This window comes from Silurus aristotelis, assembly GCF_946808225.1.
Source record: "Silurus aristotelis genome assembly, chromosome: 16".
In the NCBI taxonomy this organism is placed as follows: Eukaryota; Metazoa; Chordata; class Actinopteri; order Siluriformes; family Siluridae; genus Silurus; species Silurus aristotelis.
The window spans coordinates 2,465,053-2,481,476 of NC_139589.1; the positions used below are offsets into that span (position 1 = coordinate 2,465,053).

General features: G+C 40.4%; 3 protein-coding genes across 4 annotated transcripts; 1 reads left to right on the forward strand and 2 right to left on the reverse strand.

Annotated features, from left to right (window-relative positions):
• Positions 1 to 715: 715 nt before the first annotated feature.
• On the reverse strand, positions 716 to 2,360 carry pgrmc1 (progesterone receptor membrane component 1; the record flags this gene model as incomplete). Its single annotated transcript, XM_083564267.1, has 3 exons — positions 716 to 1,291; positions 1,377 to 1,532; positions 2,069 to 2,360. 3 exons carry the CDS (start codon positions 2,358 to 2,360, stop codon positions 1,197 to 1,199), a joined length of 543 nt encoding a protein of 180 aa, XP_083420393.1. The 3' UTR covers positions 716 to 1,196.
• On the forward strand, positions 2,353 to 12,293 carry fam114a2 (family with sequence similarity 114 member A2). Of its 2 annotated transcripts, XM_083564266.1 has the most exons (15): positions 2,353 to 2,475; positions 3,594 to 3,711; positions 4,926 to 5,160; positions 5,884 to 5,983; positions 6,078 to 6,179; positions 7,372 to 7,499; positions 7,596 to 7,730; positions 7,836 to 7,994; positions 8,487 to 8,610; positions 9,259 to 9,344; positions 9,444 to 9,551; positions 9,663 to 9,802; positions 9,926 to 9,998; positions 10,210 to 10,263; positions 11,290 to 12,293. In XM_083564266.1, the coding sequence occupies exons 3-15, from the start codon at positions 4,954 to 4,956 to the stop codon at positions 11,389 to 11,391; spliced, it is 1,518 nt and encodes a 505-aa protein (XP_083420392.1). In that variant the 5' UTR covers positions 2,353 to 2,475; positions 3,594 to 3,711; positions 4,926 to 4,953; the 3' UTR covers positions 11,392 to 12,293. The 2 variants fall into 2 exon arrangements, with proteins under 2 accessions (XP_083420392.1, XP_083420391.1); XM_083564265.1 differs by lacking the exon at positions 2,353 to 2,475 and having other exon boundaries at positions 3,591 to 3,711; positions 6,078 to 6,191.
• An 807-nt stretch (positions 12,294 to 13,100) lies between these two features.
• Positions 13,101 to 15,236, reverse strand: mrps17 (mitochondrial ribosomal protein S17). Its single transcript, XM_083564268.1, has 3 exons — positions 15,114 to 15,236; positions 14,765 to 14,904; positions 13,101 to 13,471 (listed from the first exon to the last, which is right to left on the reverse strand). The coding sequence occupies exons 2-3, from the start codon at positions 14,885 to 14,887 to the stop codon at positions 13,172 to 13,174; spliced, it is 423 nt and encodes a 140-aa protein (XP_083420394.1). The 5' UTR covers positions 14,888 to 14,904; positions 15,114 to 15,236; the 3' UTR covers positions 13,101 to 13,171.
• Between the last annotated feature and the right edge of the window lie 1,188 nt (positions 15,237 to 16,424).

Genomic DNA, 16,424 nt, shown 5'->3' on the forward strand with positions numbered 1-16,424 from the left:
TGACCACATGCTCGACACACATTGACGTTACGACTAGGCGTTTTGAGCGGCAGGTGAGTGGAACAACATCACCAAAAAACGACGGGAGATCATAAAGACCTTCGACGAGCTCGACCCCCAAAAACGTCAAAACCATTCAGCAACTCGTGCATGATGATCGTCGGAGAACGATCCGCATTGATCTCAGTTCCACACCCACCCTACTCGCCAGATTTAGATTCTGGGGACTTCACCTTCTACCCGAAGATGAAGATCTCAAAAATCACAGAAGATTTTGAAAAGAAGACTTCCAGGACACATTTCAAAGTGACATGAACGCTAGGGGGCGCTGTATTACTGTAGCACTTTTTAAAAAACTTTTTGATACCACCTCACACACGTGTGTATTCTCTTATCTTCTCCCTCTTATTGAATTGATTCACCAGCAGTAATAATGTATAAAAGCAACACCGTGTTCGATTTTTGCTTATATTTTAACACGTTCGAAAAAAAAAAGGTCTTGTTTTCATTATATAATGTAAAAAATGAATTTTTCCGTATGCAGACATTTAGAAGGTTTGTATCGCTTGTTCCCATATTCTGAGCATGGACTCGATTTGGGAAATTACACTCGTATTCAAATTGTTATGCAAAACACAACGGTCTCTTACACAGACAATCGACAGTAAGCTACTATTCCAATAGAATCAGCAGAAACAAAAACAAGGCGAAGATAATATGAAAACGGTTTTAATAAGTATTTCCAGGTACAAGTGCTTAAAAAAAAAACAAAAAACAACATATTAAAGTCCCAGTGATGGAATGTTAGATTTTGGTCTACACTTGTAGAAATTATAAATCACCCCCCCACCCCCCATCGTGTATAAAATCTCGTATAAAACGTAGATGTAGTGTATTATAATCGTTTCCATTTTAAATATCGGGTGACACAAAGCATAGTCAGGTAGAGTAATATTGTGGTCCAGGTTACATGAGAATGCTTAGTACAAGATTCAGGCCATTTATTGCTCCTGCTGCTGCTTTGAATGCTGAATGAAATCATCTTAGCAAAGGTAAATGATGGCATGCTGAAACGTGAAGGCGTGGCGGTTCAGACCGAACAGTCGTGGGCGAAACCAGAATTATCAGGACACGTCGACGATTGCAACTACACCAGGCGTCGCTTAGACGGAGTACGCGTGGGTGCCGCTCGTGCCCTAGTCCTTCTTTTTGTCCTTCGCTTCCTCGTCGTCCGTGTACTCCGTCGGCTCCTCGCTGGGTTTCAGGAGTTTGCCGATGTAATCGTATTTGCCTGTCGGAAGAAAACCGGGACAGATGAAACCCCGTGCGGACGTGCCGTGGAAAAACAATAACGTCAAAGTAGTGCTTCGACTTACTGGTGAACTGCATCTCCCACTCGTTCAGACTCTCCTGCTGTGTTGCATTGAGATCCGAAAGATCATCGTGTGTTTCTTTCAAGGCCTCTTTCTCCAGGCAGAACGTAGCCAATCCTCTGGAAGCGTCTTTGCCTGCGAACACTCCGTAAGGACCATCTGGTGGTAATGAACAATGCTGGAATTAATATGGACTGATTAAACGTATAACATTTAAATGATAGTGGATCTAACACACACACACACACACACACACACACACACACACACACACACACACGTGCAATGGAAGTAGTTGACGTTTCACCTAATTGCGTAAAGTCCACAAGGAATGTTTGATTAGACCCTGATCTTTGGCTTTCTCTTCATTCCCATTACTCATTCACATGCTCCAAGCAGCCTCTTAGTTACAAAGCGTATGAAGATCGAGCATGAAGGATGAACTATTTATTCCAGGAATTTAGGAAAAACTACCAAGTGGCCAAAGATGGAATTTAAGGGGTGTGATTTCAAGAAGAAGGAAGTGCACCAAGCATAGAAGTGCAAAATTATATACATGCACCCAAACCAAGAACATGGAAGACATGAAGGACATTTTTACTCAACATCAAAAATCATCTATTGCATTTATTAAGAAAAATAAAAAAAAATAAATCACATGCATTTGTTCTGAAACACTGCTCTTTATTTTTTACCAGGCCCGTAGAACTTCTTTCCTCTGGTCACATCAAACACTTTGCCATTGACAGCCATGAGGATCCTCGGATTTGCCACTCCGTCATACGGCTTCAGGTCCTCCAGAGTGAAGTCTCTCTTCTTCAGTTTGGGCAGCGACTCCTCGACTTCCGCCACTTCCGCAGGCTTGTCCCCGAGAAATATTTTGTAGAGCAAAAACACACAAAGGCACAGAAGACTCAGGTTTAAAGGCGACGTGAAGATTTCTTCAAGAACCCCTGGAGAACTTTGCACGGTTTCCTCTTCGGCCATTTTTGTTTCTGGTTCTGTGTGCGTGAGAGAACCGACGCCTAGAGGGAGCGAGCACCAAGCGACCAATCAGAGACAAGTTTCCGGGCGCAGCTACGTGTTAGCCAATCATCTGCCTGTAAGACTTTCTTATTATTTACATAATCAAATATTTAATAACAGTGATCTGGTGTGAGAGCTACTTTTCCACGTGTATTGTTAAGCATGCAATGAATGGTGCATTTAATCAAAAGACGATATTTTATACATTATAATATTACATTTTCTAAACTTTCTTTTTTGCGCCTCATGTTATTTAGCAACCAAATTGAAGAATACAAACCGTTCAGGCAAAAAAATTGCCTAATATTCCACCTTTTGCTGCCAAAACAGTTCTGCCCCATCGAGCATTAACACCATTAACTTCTTCAGCAGTTTGAGCCTATCAGTGAAACACTGGATGGGACACCAGTACATTGCTGGACACCAATCATACCAAGGGGCAAGTCATCTAACGTACTGGATTGTTTTTGGAAGGTAAAAAAAAAAAGGTCAGATCAAGAGAAGAACATGTGCATTAACCTGAGCTCTGGATTGAATATAGGATCTGAGTCAGCAAATCTTCCTGCATATCAGATAAGCAGTGCAGACGTGCCTGAGAATGCCTTTCCTATGATAAAATCACTGCAATGCACACTCTTTCAAGTTGACTATAGTCAGCTGAATAAATTGCAAAATACTTTGTGATTGTGAACATCTGACTATCAGACCCATATGTCTTGAACATGAATTTGGATTTTGTTCATTCAGCTACAAGAGTATTAGTGAGATCAGACACAGCACATATTTAGTGGTGTGGGTGGTGTTTGAGTTCATCCCAAAGGTGTGCAGTGGGCTTGAGGTCAAGGCTGTCCGCCACGTGTTCATGGAGCTTGCGTTTACAAGGGCATAAAGTAGTAATGCCACAAGCTTACAGAGACATTAGTTATAACTGTGCTTAAAGACGGCCCTGTTCTATGTGAATGTATGCATTGATTTTAAAAGCTAGTAATTTAAGTCTTGTAAATTATAATTGATGAATGAATGAATTGATAACTGTTCAAAAAAATTATCAAGACTGATACAAAAAAAGTTAATAGTTCTGGCAAATGATAAATTCTATAGAATAGACAAAAATCGAATGGTTGCCTAATAAATAGAAATGTAGTCCATAAGTTTTCACTTACAGTTGTGTGTAATATCGCTCCTAATCACCAGAGGGCGCCATGCAGCTCTTAAAACGAGTGTGGCTTCATCGCTGAAGAAAAGATCAACCAGGAAAAACAAATCGTGTAAAGTCCAGTGACGTGGCCTGCTGAGGATCTCCTGAGCATAAGTAATTATTATTTTTTTCAAGTTTCTATGCTGTTTAAATCAAAATGATATTTGTCCCATGAGCGTTGAAACAAGCAGATTATCTTTTTATATAATTTTCATTTCATTCCTAAATACTTCCGTTTCCTCTAAACGTTTTAAAAAATAACAATCTATTTAAGATAATATAATCTGTATAGTGCACTGTATGTACAATGGAGAGTTTTTCACATGCAGGCATTTTATACTGGATTTTCAATGATTTGCCGTTTAATACTAAAAGAAAACAGCCGCAGCTGTTTATTGAGCCTTTACAGCTGTTCCCAGATGTGACCTCAATGAGTTAGAGCAGGAATGTTTACACTTGTTCGGCTTTCGAGCAAGTCAAAATGATCTACCTACATATAAATATATAAATCCATAAGCATGCGCATATATATATATATATATATATATATATATATATATATATATATATATAGAGAGAGAGAGAGAGAGAGAGAGAGAGAGAGAGAGAGAGAGCGGGGGGGGAGGGGAGTGTATATATACACTATGTTGGTGTACCTCTCATAACTGCCTTAACCTTTATGGCACACTGTAATTCAATTTATGGTCGCAACATTACTCTGATGATTTGAACTGAATGGAGTCAGCGGAGATCTCAGAGATCTCAGACTGTACGTCAGTCAAGTGACAAATGCCGTAGGGAGGATAGATGATAGACTTACATCTGAATGGCATTCAATCTACGTGCACTACCTTTGAGATCTACCAGTCGATCGATGTATTGGGCACCCCTGACTTAGTCCTTGTCTGTGCAGGCAGGGAGACATACACAGAGAAGTGTTTAACAGTCACAGGAATAAAAATTGAAGATCCAGAATAAACATAATGACAGTACAGGAATAACATTGAGCGGTGAAGTGAAGAACACTGATGATCTCTTCATCATGGCACCTGTTAGTGGGTGGATTTATTTATTAGGCAGCAAGTGAACATTTAGTCCTCAAAGTCGATGTGTTAGAATGGATTTGATCGAGTTTGACAAATTGTGACGTCTAGACGTCTGGGTCAGAGCATCTCCAAATCTGCAGCTCTTGTGGGATGTTCCTGGTCTGCAGTGCTCAGTATCTATCAAAAGTGCTCCAAGGAAGGAACAGTGGTGATCCGGCGTGGCTCTTTGAAGCATGTATCAAAGAGAATGTGTGTTCTTAATTCATTTGAACTGGTTTTCAGGTCAGGATCTGCCCGTTATTGCTATAAGATGTCGGAGAATGGATGCCCAGCCACTGATCTACAGGAGAACGTGAAAGACAACACCCTCAAAGAGGAATCAGACGGTGATTCTTTTTATGACGCCCAGAGCGACGTAGCCCCGACTCGAAAGACGAGGAAGAGACCGGAGAACAAACCACCTCCTGAACTCCTGGAAAGTCCGAAGTCAGCTGGTGTGGCTGAAAATGTATCAAAGGTAAATCAGAGTGTATTCCCTGGAAATCCTGACCTTTCACCGGTATGGTAAAAAATAGATAATTATATTATCATATATGCAAATTTTGCAAAGATATCACAGTATTTAAGGTATCCAACATTTAAACGGTACACACTGATGACGGAGAAGATCGCATTGTTTTAGTGACTCGATTCTTTGAATCTCAAAATGAACGAATATTTTTTGGCATTTAGTTCATTTCGTTCCCGTGATCAAAAAGTAAGACGTAACGTCTACAGGAGTCACGTGATAACACAAAAATTTACGACTCGGACCAGAAGACACAAGAGATGAACTACTCGATTCTGGTTCCTGTACATTTTGCGACCCTTTGGTTATGCGTGTCTCTTTAAAACGACTCATCCTCCTGAATCACATTAAAGACTCGTTCAAAACGAGTGATTCGTTCATGAACGACTCATCACTAGTGCACACTGGGCGGACAAAATTTTGTGGACACCCGAGCATAAGGTTGATATGCGCTATTTTTGAACATCGAGCATTTGCTGTTATAATAGTCGCCAGTCTTCTGGGAAGATGCTCCACTAGATTTTGTGGAGGTGGAAGAACCACATATGGTTGGAAAAGTCTGGTATCCCAATACCTGCAGTTTCTAACCTTAGTCATTGAAAGAAAGAATTCACACACCTGCTTGTTGGAATTGTCTTTATTTATTTGTTTGTTTGTTTGTCCTTTCTTCAGGCTTCTACACAGACATCTGTAAGTGAAGGTGGTTGGGGAAGCTGGGGAAGCTGGGGAAAGTCTCTTCTTTCTACAGCCACTGCCACTGTTGCCACCGTAGGCAAGTTCCATCATCGTTATCATTTCATCAAAACCGGCTGTAAATTAGTACGAGACTAGAATGACATGATGGTGTGTTCGTTCTCTGATTTCAGGCCAAGGTCTGTCTCAGGTCATCGAGAAGGCGGAGACGTCTTTGGGAATCCCCAGTCCTTCAGAGCTCTCAACCCAGGTGGAAAAGGAGCAGGAAGCAGATGGTACCGTACCCTGTACCCATTTTCCGACAACTAGAAACTCAAAACATATCAGAAGTCCAAAAAAAGGAGGTGTCTCATTCCTTATATACACAATAGGGACAAAGGTTTGTGGACACCTGAGGATTAGAGTATGTTCCACTAGACACAAGGGTGTTAGTAAAGTCAGGTACTGAGAATTGTGTGCCTCCAGCTTTGTGATAATCCGATCTGATGACATCATTAATCCAGATTCTGATATTACATCATTATCAGCCCTTGTATGTTGTGGAACGGAGTGGCGAGAGCGCCTCACGGTGGCGGCTCGAACTGCCTCGATATTCTCTGGCATGCAGGTCGTTCCAACGCCGCCTGAAGATTTCTTTTTTACAGGCTGAACCCGTTTCTTTAAAACAAGCAGACGGGACACGATCATGACGATGATGCGCGACCGCTTTATTATAACCAGAGGTGGAAATTAACCGATAAAATTTAAATTTACTTCAAATTACGTTAATGTAACCCGGTTTGTTGTGGTTTTTTTTTTTGTTTTGTTTTGTTTTTGCGTACTTTGACTTTTTAAAGTAGTTTTTTAAATCTGTAATTTGACTTAAGTTTTGTTTGAAGTATTGTACTTAAATATATTTAAAATCATATTCATTACTAAGTCAAAATTAATAAATAAATAAATAATAATAATAAAAAAAAAAGGCGCCTCGGAACGCACTTTTTTCCCCTTTAGTGTGTGTGTGTGTGTGTGTGTGTGTGTGTGTGTATATTTAAAACAAATATTTTCATACTTTATAGTTATACTTTTATATTTAATTTTAATTTATTTAACTTGATTTTATTTCTATGTTACACGTTGGACAGTCGTAAAAAGCAATGCGACAAATAAAATTCGTATCGTGGAATTCGACACACGCCGAAAGCGAAACAGCGCGGAATGAAAAGTCGTTCAGTGCGTGCGATCGCGGTCTGAATCCTGAATCTGCATTTGTGATTTCTCTCCTTATCATTAATAACATTATAACGGGAAAAAACAAAACAGAGAAACTGCACAACTCGCATCAGACTCAAATTATTGCCTGTAGTCTTTTTTTTTTTTTTTTTTTTTTTACTTCACAAAATTTTTTGTAATTGCACTTTAATTACTTTGTGTTACGCGGACAATCTGTAGTACTTTTATTTAAGATGTTGTGTTGAACCTCCTCAGCTCCTCCCAGCTCCAGCGAGGAAAACACAGCAGAAGGATCCGGTACCGTGTTGGGAAGCGCGATGGGAATGTTGTCCTCCAGCAGTATGGGAATGCTGTCGTCTCTGTCCAGTGCGGTGCAGAATACAGTAAGAATTTACACCTACAATATTTTCAGTGAACTTTTTTACTGAATTTTTCTTTCACATTTAATAAATTTTCTGCCCTGTTGTTTTGTCTGGCAGAGCAAAACAGTAATAAGTGGTGGACTGGATGCTTTGGAGTTCATTGGAAAGAAGACGATGGACGTCATAGCAGAAGGAGACCCAGGTTTCAAAAAAACCAAAGGCCTGATGAACAGATCGTCCACTTTGTCCCAGGTGTCTACAGAGACGGGGCGAAAGAAAAGGCGAACGTCTTTAAAACAAGTGAAAAAGATCCTAATTATGTGTTGATTTAATTCCGGATTCTCTTCTCTGTTCAAGGTTCTGAGGGAGGCAAAGGAACGAGAGCAACAGCAGACGGCCGAGAAGGTCACCTCGGAAACGGAGAAGAAGGCTCATTATGGGATGCTGTTTGACGAGTTCCAGGGCCTGTCTCATCTCGAAGCTTTAGAGATCCTGTCCAGAGAGAGCGAAGCCAAGGTAGAGACGAATCTTCGCAGAATTTTAGCATTGAAATAGAAACCGTACTGAAGGGAAAAAGCCTTCACTCTTTATAATATAAATAAATCATATATGATTGCAAAAGTAATGGGATGCCTGGTTTCTCCAGCCAGTTTGAAGCACACAATTGAATCGTATTTGGATGCAGTAGTGTGGAAGATCTCCTGCTGTTAAGCTTCAGCCGTATTGAACACCTTTGGGATGAATCCACATTGAATCTCCACAAAATCTCCACAGAATCTAGTGGAACATCTTCCCAGAAGAATGGAGATTATTATAAAAGCATGAAAGATGGCCCCTAATTGTGGAATGAGATCCTCAAAACGAATCTTATGGTCCACAAACTTTTGTTTATGTCGTGTAGGTCACAAAGTAAATCTAACATGCTCATTCACCCATGATGCAGATACACACGTTTTTCAAAAAGAGTCCGAATTGGTTTCCTGAAGAACGTGTTGTCGATGTGCGCAGGTGAAGTCGGTGCTGAGCACATTATCAGGCGAAGAGCTGACCACCCTGAGAGACGATCTGGAGCAGATCAAGGAGTCCTTCTCCTTGATGGAGTTTGACGATGAGGAAGTGGACGATCCACAAGGTACGCGAGGGTCCAGCAGTGGCAGCTTGGTGGTGCTGGGATTTGAACCCGATCAGATCCGAAGTTTAACATCTTTTCCACTGAGCTACCAATTTCCTAAAATTACATACATTTACATTTCTGCCATTTGGCAGATGCCCTTATACAGAGAGACACGTTTATCTGATTTATAGAACTGGGCAGGTAGGGGTTAAGGGCCTTGCTTAAGGGCCCAGCGGTGGCATCCTGGTGCTGGGATTTAAACTCGAGTCCTTCTGATCAGAACTCCAGCATCCTTACCACTAAGCCCTCACTGCAGTGCAGAGATTCTCATTTATACAGAAGAGGCAGCATGACAATGTTAGGATTTGAACTCATGTCCATCTGATACAGCAGTTTAACACCGTAACCACTGAGCTTCCACTTCTCCATATAAAGCTTTCATTAAAAATGTTTTATGTAGAATAAATTCCAAAAGATTATGAAACAGTGCCTCCCAGAGCACAGAGGGTTAAGGGCCTTGCTCAAGGGCCCCAAGAGTGGCAGTAACGCAGAGCCTTAAACCCTTAGCTGCCACCTTTTCCCGATAATGAAATAATTTTTTTTATTTAACAGGTTTTGTATCTTTTCCTCAAAGAAATTGCAATCGTATTTTTCTCTCTTTCTTAGTGGATGATGGTGAAAATTTCACAAAGGAACTGACAGTCACATTAAAAAAGCTCCACATATCCACGACGGCCGAGAGACTCGGAAAGGTACGTGTTTTTATCGTTAGAAGCGACAGACGGTGGAAGATTTAGATTAGTTTGAATATTTGAAGGAAAAAGAAAGTTTATTTGTGTACGGTGTTTCAGGCTCGGAGGAACGCATTCGAGCGCATCGTGAAGATTCCGACCGAAGCGAAGCAGCAGCAGGACGAGAGCAGCGAGCAGGAGGCCGCGGTGATCACGTGCACCGTCGAGGTCTGACTGATCCCTCTTTTTTTTTATTGGATTCAGTTTTTTTGCAGTGTGAACTGTTTCTTTTCCATATCGCATGATTCGATTTTGTAGCGTTTGCGTCCCTCGTTGCAGGATGCTCACTGTTCTGCTATCACGAGCTTGGCCGAGCTCACAGCCAGATCCATCGAGCAGTTCCACAAGGTGGCAGAAATGCTTCTTCATACCAGCGTTGAGGAGGTCACTGCTCTGGAACAAGCCAAAGTCCTGGCACAGTACGTTGTTTTTTTTTTTTCCTCTCTTCCTCCTCACACATTGGATGATGTGTTGGTATTTATTTATTTTTTCAATAATTAAAAAACATCACTGGTGCTTTTTTTTTTTTCTTCTGCATTCAGGATCACGATTGTTCTCTGCAAGGAGATATCAGTGCTGTCGAAGAAATTCACAGCTTGTTTAGCTACAATTGGGGTAAGAGAAAGTACAGTCCCTCCGTCCACACATCTGTTTATGAATTACACGGTGTGATCAAAAGTATTGGGACACCCGACTTCCCCAGCCATATGTGACCACAAAGTTGGAGGAAAGATCTTGTGCTCAGGTGTCCACAAAAAACTTTTGCCTACAAAGTGTATGTTCTTATAAATCTTTATTTTGACCCAAATATATTTTTTTTTTGCAGACAAATGAGAAGGGAGAGGTTCTGAATCCATTAATCACTGGCGTTTTTCTGGAGGTTTGTTCAATCAATTTACATTTCATCACTTGTGCTTTTTGACTCTATAGAACACTAAAGAAGCGAGTCGTGTGTAATCGGGTGTCAGATGAGGATGGGTTTCTCTTCTGAGAAGGTTTCTTTCTGGAGGAAAAACCCCCAGAAACAAAAAAGAAAAGAAAATAATAAAGAGAATAAATAATGAAGAGAATAAACTGTTGGGAATAAATTATACAATTTCATTGAACAAATATTAGAAATTAGGTTGTAAATGTAGGTCAGTGCTCCTGATAGTGTTTAGGTCAGCAGAGAAGGTTTTGCTGGACCTGATCGTCACTGGTGTTGACACGGCTTAAACAACGAAGCGGCTAATTTATGGATTTTTCCGGGGTTTTTCCCGGTTTCACAAACTTCAAGCCAAAAATCTGAGCCCCATAACATTAGACCAATAAAATTGCCGAACGGGTTCAGGTGAACCAATGGAACTCTTTATATTAAATCAGATGCGCTCCCACTGAATCGGGCCGCACCACATCATAAATATGGATGATGTTCCTCTGACGTTTGACCTGCCGCTCACTCGGACTGTCTACAGGAAATGCGAATCATTCGTCACGCTGAAAACAACCGAGCATGAAAACACACTTCACCTGTGTTCTGAGCTGCACGGCGTCGAGAGAAAAGCTTCACCGATGGTGATTTTTAAACGCACGACGATGCCAGAAGATAAACTCTCGAGAGAAATAGTTGTGAAAGAAAGGAGGAAGACAGTGAACAATGACTTTCTTGGTAGGCTACTGTTTAGATACAAGCCGTGTAACAGACACTGTCTTTCATTAAAGCCTGTGTAAAGTTCATTAGTTTCAGTGTAGACACCTGCGGCTTATAGACAGGTGCGGCTTATTTATGTTCAAAATAAACATCTTTGTCAAATTCAGTGGATGCGGCTTATATTTGGGTGCGTTTAATAGTCTGGAAATTATGGTACACATTTTTCCAAAGCTGAAATGTAAAATTTTTATTAAATAGTTTTTATTTTATTCCCAGGCCTCCAACAGCGCTTCATATATCCAGGATGCGTTCCAGCTCTTAATGCCGGTGATCGAGGTTTCTCACATTCAAAGGAGGGCAGAATCGAGTCCCAGATAACCGCTCGAAACTTTCCAGTGCCAAGTAGGAATTTAGACAGTAACAAAAGAACAATACCACAGGCTGTAACTCCAACACATCACTTTGATTCATTGAGAAACATGAAATCTATATTTTTTATAGTTCATTTTACCAATAAAGTATTATTGGCGATTTTCTAACTATGTGGAAAGTTAAGTTAAACAGTTCCATGTGGTTGTTTTTAATGAAATATATACACTATATGAACAAAAAGTACTGGGAAACCTGAATTTTCCAGCCATATGTGGTTCTTCTGTAAATTGTTAACACAAAGTTGGATTGCATCGGACGTCTTGTGCTGAGCTACGAGATTCAAACCTGTTCCAGCATAATGTTTCTCCATGAAGATATGCTTTACACGGGTTGGAGTGGAAGATCTCTTGCTATAGGTCTTTAAATCAACCGTATTGAGCACCTAAATGCCTCCTTACATTCTCACCTTAATACCTGACTTTAGATATTATAGTCATTATGCTATAATAAAATATTAAATGAATGAGACGCTAAATATTTTTTTTTTAAATCTTATGCTCAGGTGTCCACAAACTTTTGCCCATATAGTGTATGCAGCATTAGCATTTTTGGGGGGAAAATTTGCAGTTATAATCACATGGATAAAGTATGTATCATTGTATTGTGTGTGTGTGTCAGTATTGTTTTGGTTGGGATTTGTTTAGAATTTTAATATGTACAAGAAATTTTTGATTTTTAGCATAGACCTCTTATTTATTGGCCCCTAGTAATTGATGAGTTACGATAAGATGTGGAAGGTTCCTCATGTTGAGGTTCTGTAACACTACTGTGTTGGTTCTCTGTTCTAGTACCCTGATGGGATTTAGATCTTATGCACACCAAGAATAAAAAAAAGTTTCTGCATGCGATATGTTGTGTGACTTCGTTCTTAGGAAACGTGGAAATACTTCGTTTTTGCTCTCAAATTTTATACAAAGGTTTTTTTTTTCATGACTAATTCTTGGGGAACTTCTAATTCTTGGGGAAATGTTTTTTTTTTTTTTGAAAAGGGAAAAAAAACAATGTAAACATTAACCAGCCTGGGACTGTGCTGATATTACGATGGAGTCAGGAACTGCTTGTTGGCAGTGGCGTTTTTTTATTCTGCTATACTGCACTGGACAAAAATCTTTTTTCAGTATAATACTCATAAAAATCACTTGCCTGAAATCTAAATGGTTTTTACTGCTAATTTTCTGCATTTTTTTTTTTTTTTTCTATTTCAGACAAGAACAAGTCGGTTTCCATTTTTTTCTTTCTGGTGGTGCCCCTAATAAACACCAGCTAAATTATGTTAATGTCTAATATCAGCCAAGTCATACACTATTATACACACAAGTATTGGGACACCTTAAGTTTTTCCAGATATATATGGTTCTGCATAACACACAAGGACGTCTTCACCAAACCATGGAAGATCTCCTGCTATGGAGCTCTTTGGGATGAATGTGCACGCTGACTGCACCCCAGTTCTCCTTACATTCTCACCGTCCTGACTTTATTAACACTCTTATGGCGGAATAAATCTCAAATCTCCACAAGCACATTCCAAAATCTGGTGGAACATCATCTCAGAAGAGTGGAGGTGGAGGCAAATGGAGACTAAATGTGGAATGAGATTACCTGTATGCAAAATCTTTATACTCCAGGAAGTTGTTCTACACGTCACCACACACGCATAACTGATTTTTAATCACAGATCAACAAGTACACATTTATATTCATACATTCATATACAAACACGGCGTTAAGAGGCAGAACTGGGGGGTGGAGGAGCCGCAGAAATGTTCAGCTTTTGTATTTTTTCTGTTAATGACACCTCTGGGTTTTCTGTGGATTCGGCGAGAGGTTCTATATACTGCGCTCCTGCAACCTTCTTGCCTGTCAAGGGATCGACCACTGCCCCGACTTTGAACACGATCTCTGCCAGTTCATGCCTGACGTGTTTGGTTCGCCTCTCCGGCAAAGCCTTGAGCAAAACGATGTCTCCCACGGTGCACTGCTGCAAGGCGTCATGAGCGAAGTATGTCTTCCTTTTGTTGTAAAACTGGTGATGAAAAAGGGAAAAAAAGATTAGTTAAACGAATCACCTTAATCACACTCAACATACACAACATGGCACCTGTTAGTGGGTGAAGATATTTATTAGGCAGCAAGTGAAAATTTTTTTGTCCTTAAAGCGGGAAAAATGGGTTTGAGCGAGTTTGACAAATTGTGACGTCTAGACGTCTGGATCAGAGCGTCTCCAAAACTGTAGTTCTTGTGGGATGTTCCTGGTCTGCAGTGCTCAGTATCTATAAAAAGTCCTCCAAGAATGGAACAGTGGTAAACCGGCGACAGGGTCGTGGGCGGCCGAGTCTCATTAATGCACGTGGGGGAGCGAAGGTTGTGGTCCGATCCAACAGATGAGCTCGACGGGTCACAACTGTTTTAGCAGCAAAAGGATCAGTCGAGGCCCGGGTTACCAACGACCAGCACAGGTATCGTTAGCCAACAGGGTACCGGTGAAAATTGGGCTACAGTTGGCCGAAGGAGAGGAGGAAGACATCTACAGAGACGGCAGGGAAAGGAGAAGTGGAGGAGAGTGGAGGTTCGGGTTGGTACTTTAAATGTTGGTACTATGACGGGTAAAGGGAGAGAGGAAGCTGATATGATGAAGAGGAGAAAGGTAGATATGTTGTGTGTTCAGGAGACCAGGTGGAAAGGGAGTAAGAGCAGGAACATTGGAGGTGTTTAAACTGTTCTATCATGGTGTGGATGGAAAGAGAAATGGTGTAGGGGTCATTCTGAAGGAAGAGTACAGTAAGAGTGTAGTGGAGGTGAAGAGAGTTTCTGATAGGGTAATGAATGTGAAGCTGGAAGTTGATGGCGTGATAATAAATGTCATCAGTGCCTATGCTTCACAAGTGGGTTGTCAGATGGAGGAGAAGGAAAAATTCTGGAGTGATTTTGGTGGAAGTGGTAGAAGGTGAACCTAGGAATGAAAGATTGGTGCAGACTTTAATGGGTATGTAGGTGAAGGGAACAGAGGTGATGAGGAGGTGATGGGTAGGTATGGTTTTAAGGAGAGGAATGTAGAAGGGCAGATGGTGGTGGATTTTGCTAAAAGGATTGAAATAACAGTGGTGAACACTTATTTTAAGAAGGAGGATGATCATAGGGTGACATAAGAGTGGAGGAAGAAGATTGGAGACTGTAAGGTGTTGGTGGGGGACAGTGTAGTTAGACAGCATCGGATGGTGGTCTGTAGGATGTTTTTGGATTTGAAGAAAAAGAGGAGAGTGAGGGTTAGGGTTAGTCACTCCTCATCATGTTCTTATTTAACTCAGATGTTTGGTACCTTGAGTAAATATGGATCCAGGACCAGTCTAGTAACACGGACTTTTGCTGTCTTGTTCATCTTGGTTCCAATGACTCTCCCGATAATCCATTTAGCATGGATCGAGGCTTGTTTCACGGACATGTTTTACTCCTTTTACCCTGAAATCATGATTATAAATGAACAGAATATATTAGTATTAAAAACCCATGTGCAGAAATAACCTTCGAACCCACTTAGCTAACCCAATGCTAGCCTTTTAAGTCAATGTAAACAATATGATACCTTGAAAACCCCTTGCGATTTTAGAAAAATTCTATTAATACTTGTGCATGTATTAAAAACTGAAAAAGAAATGCGATGTAAATACCTTTAACAAACTTAAAAAACATTCCGCATGGATACAGCGCCGTTAATGTCAAGATAAGCGGCGCGCTCTGATGACGTAAATCACAGGCGCCCTTTAGAGGAGGAGTGAATCACCTCTATATAAAATGCTGTCTAATGTTTTATACCTGAAAATCTAGAAAAATAAACTTAGAGAAACGAGGAAAATTACCTAGAGATACACTAGGTACAATACTACTTTATTAAAAGTCAAATACTCCCTTAAAACAAAAGTATTTGCCTTCAAATGTACTTAAGTATCCAAATTACTATGATTTATTATTGCTATAATGTTCCTATTATTGTGAAAGTTTCTCTTAGCACACTGTTCTATTAATTAAATTATATCAATGAGTCGTTGGTGACTTGCTGCGTGTTCGAACAGTTGTACGACTGATTTCACAAAATGTAGTTGAGCAAAAAGTAAAATATTTGATTATTTGAAAAGGACAGAAGTTAAAGTTAAAGTCTCCCCCAAATGGTAAATACAGACACCAGAAAAAGCTACAGTAACCAAAAACATTTACTTCACTCCTCACGCGCATCAATGAGCTTTGGCAGCTCGTGACCCTGTTGGCGGTTCACCACTGTTCCTTCCTTGGAGCACTTTTGATACTACACACTGCAGACCATCCCACAAGAGCTGCGGTTTTGGAGATGCTCTGACCCAGACGTCTAGACATCACAATTTTTCAAACTCGCGCATATCCTAACGCTCGACCATTTTTCCTGCTTTTGACACGTCAACTTTAAGGACAAAATGTTCACTTGCTGTCTAAGAAATATATCCACCCCCTAACAGGTGCAATGATGAAGAGATAATCAGTGTTCTTCACTTCACCGCTCATAATGTTATGCCTGATAAGTGTAAATCTGTTATCCTTTTGGATTAGCTGTATGTTTATGCATGCATGCTGGAATGTCAAGTTAAGCATTTGGTCAATGGTCTTAATAATACCGAGCTAGCAAAATGTTTAAATTGGTCAGAATTTCATTGTGTTTGTTTTTCTGAATTGTCCAGAGGAGATTGTGCTGATTATATAGAAAACCCCCCATGAAATGACCTACCTTCTCACTGCTACTGACACGTTTAAACCTATAAGACCATTTATTAACAATAACAATAATCATAGCCTAATCACAGCCTGGTCATTATCCATGAGACACCCCTCCCTGATGTTTGACCTCATCCTGGATCATCTCCTCGATGTCTGCTTTATCTCAGTGTAGATAATCTTACATGGATATTGTACGCAGACTTGGACATAATCCTACTGTTATAATCATGCAGAGT

What these genes read in the sequence shown, in the direction of transcription:
- fam114a2 (XM_083564265.1), top strand. Translation starts at nt 4,954, where the DNA reads ATGTCGGAGAATGGATGCCCAGCCACTGATCTACAGGAGAACGTGAAA. An exon ending in TGGCTGAAAATGTATCAAAG is followed by an intron (nt 5,161 to 5,883) that starts GTAAATCAGAGT and finishes TCCTTTCTTCAG; the next exon opens with GCTTCTACACAGACATCTGT. An exon ending in CCAGAGAGAGCGAAGCCAAG is followed by an intron (nt 7,995 to 8,486) that starts GTAGAGACGAAT and finishes CGATGTGCGCAG; the next exon opens with GTGAAGTCGGTGCTGAGCAC.
- mrps17 (XM_083564268.1), bottom strand. Translation starts at nt 14,887, where the DNA reads ATGTCCGTGAAACAAGCCTCGATCCATGCTAAATGGATTATCGGGAGA. An exon ending in TGGATCCATATTTACTCAAG is followed by an intron (nt 13,472 to 14,764) that starts GTACCAAACATC and finishes TTTCATCACCAG; the next exon opens with TTTTACAACAAAAGGAAGAC.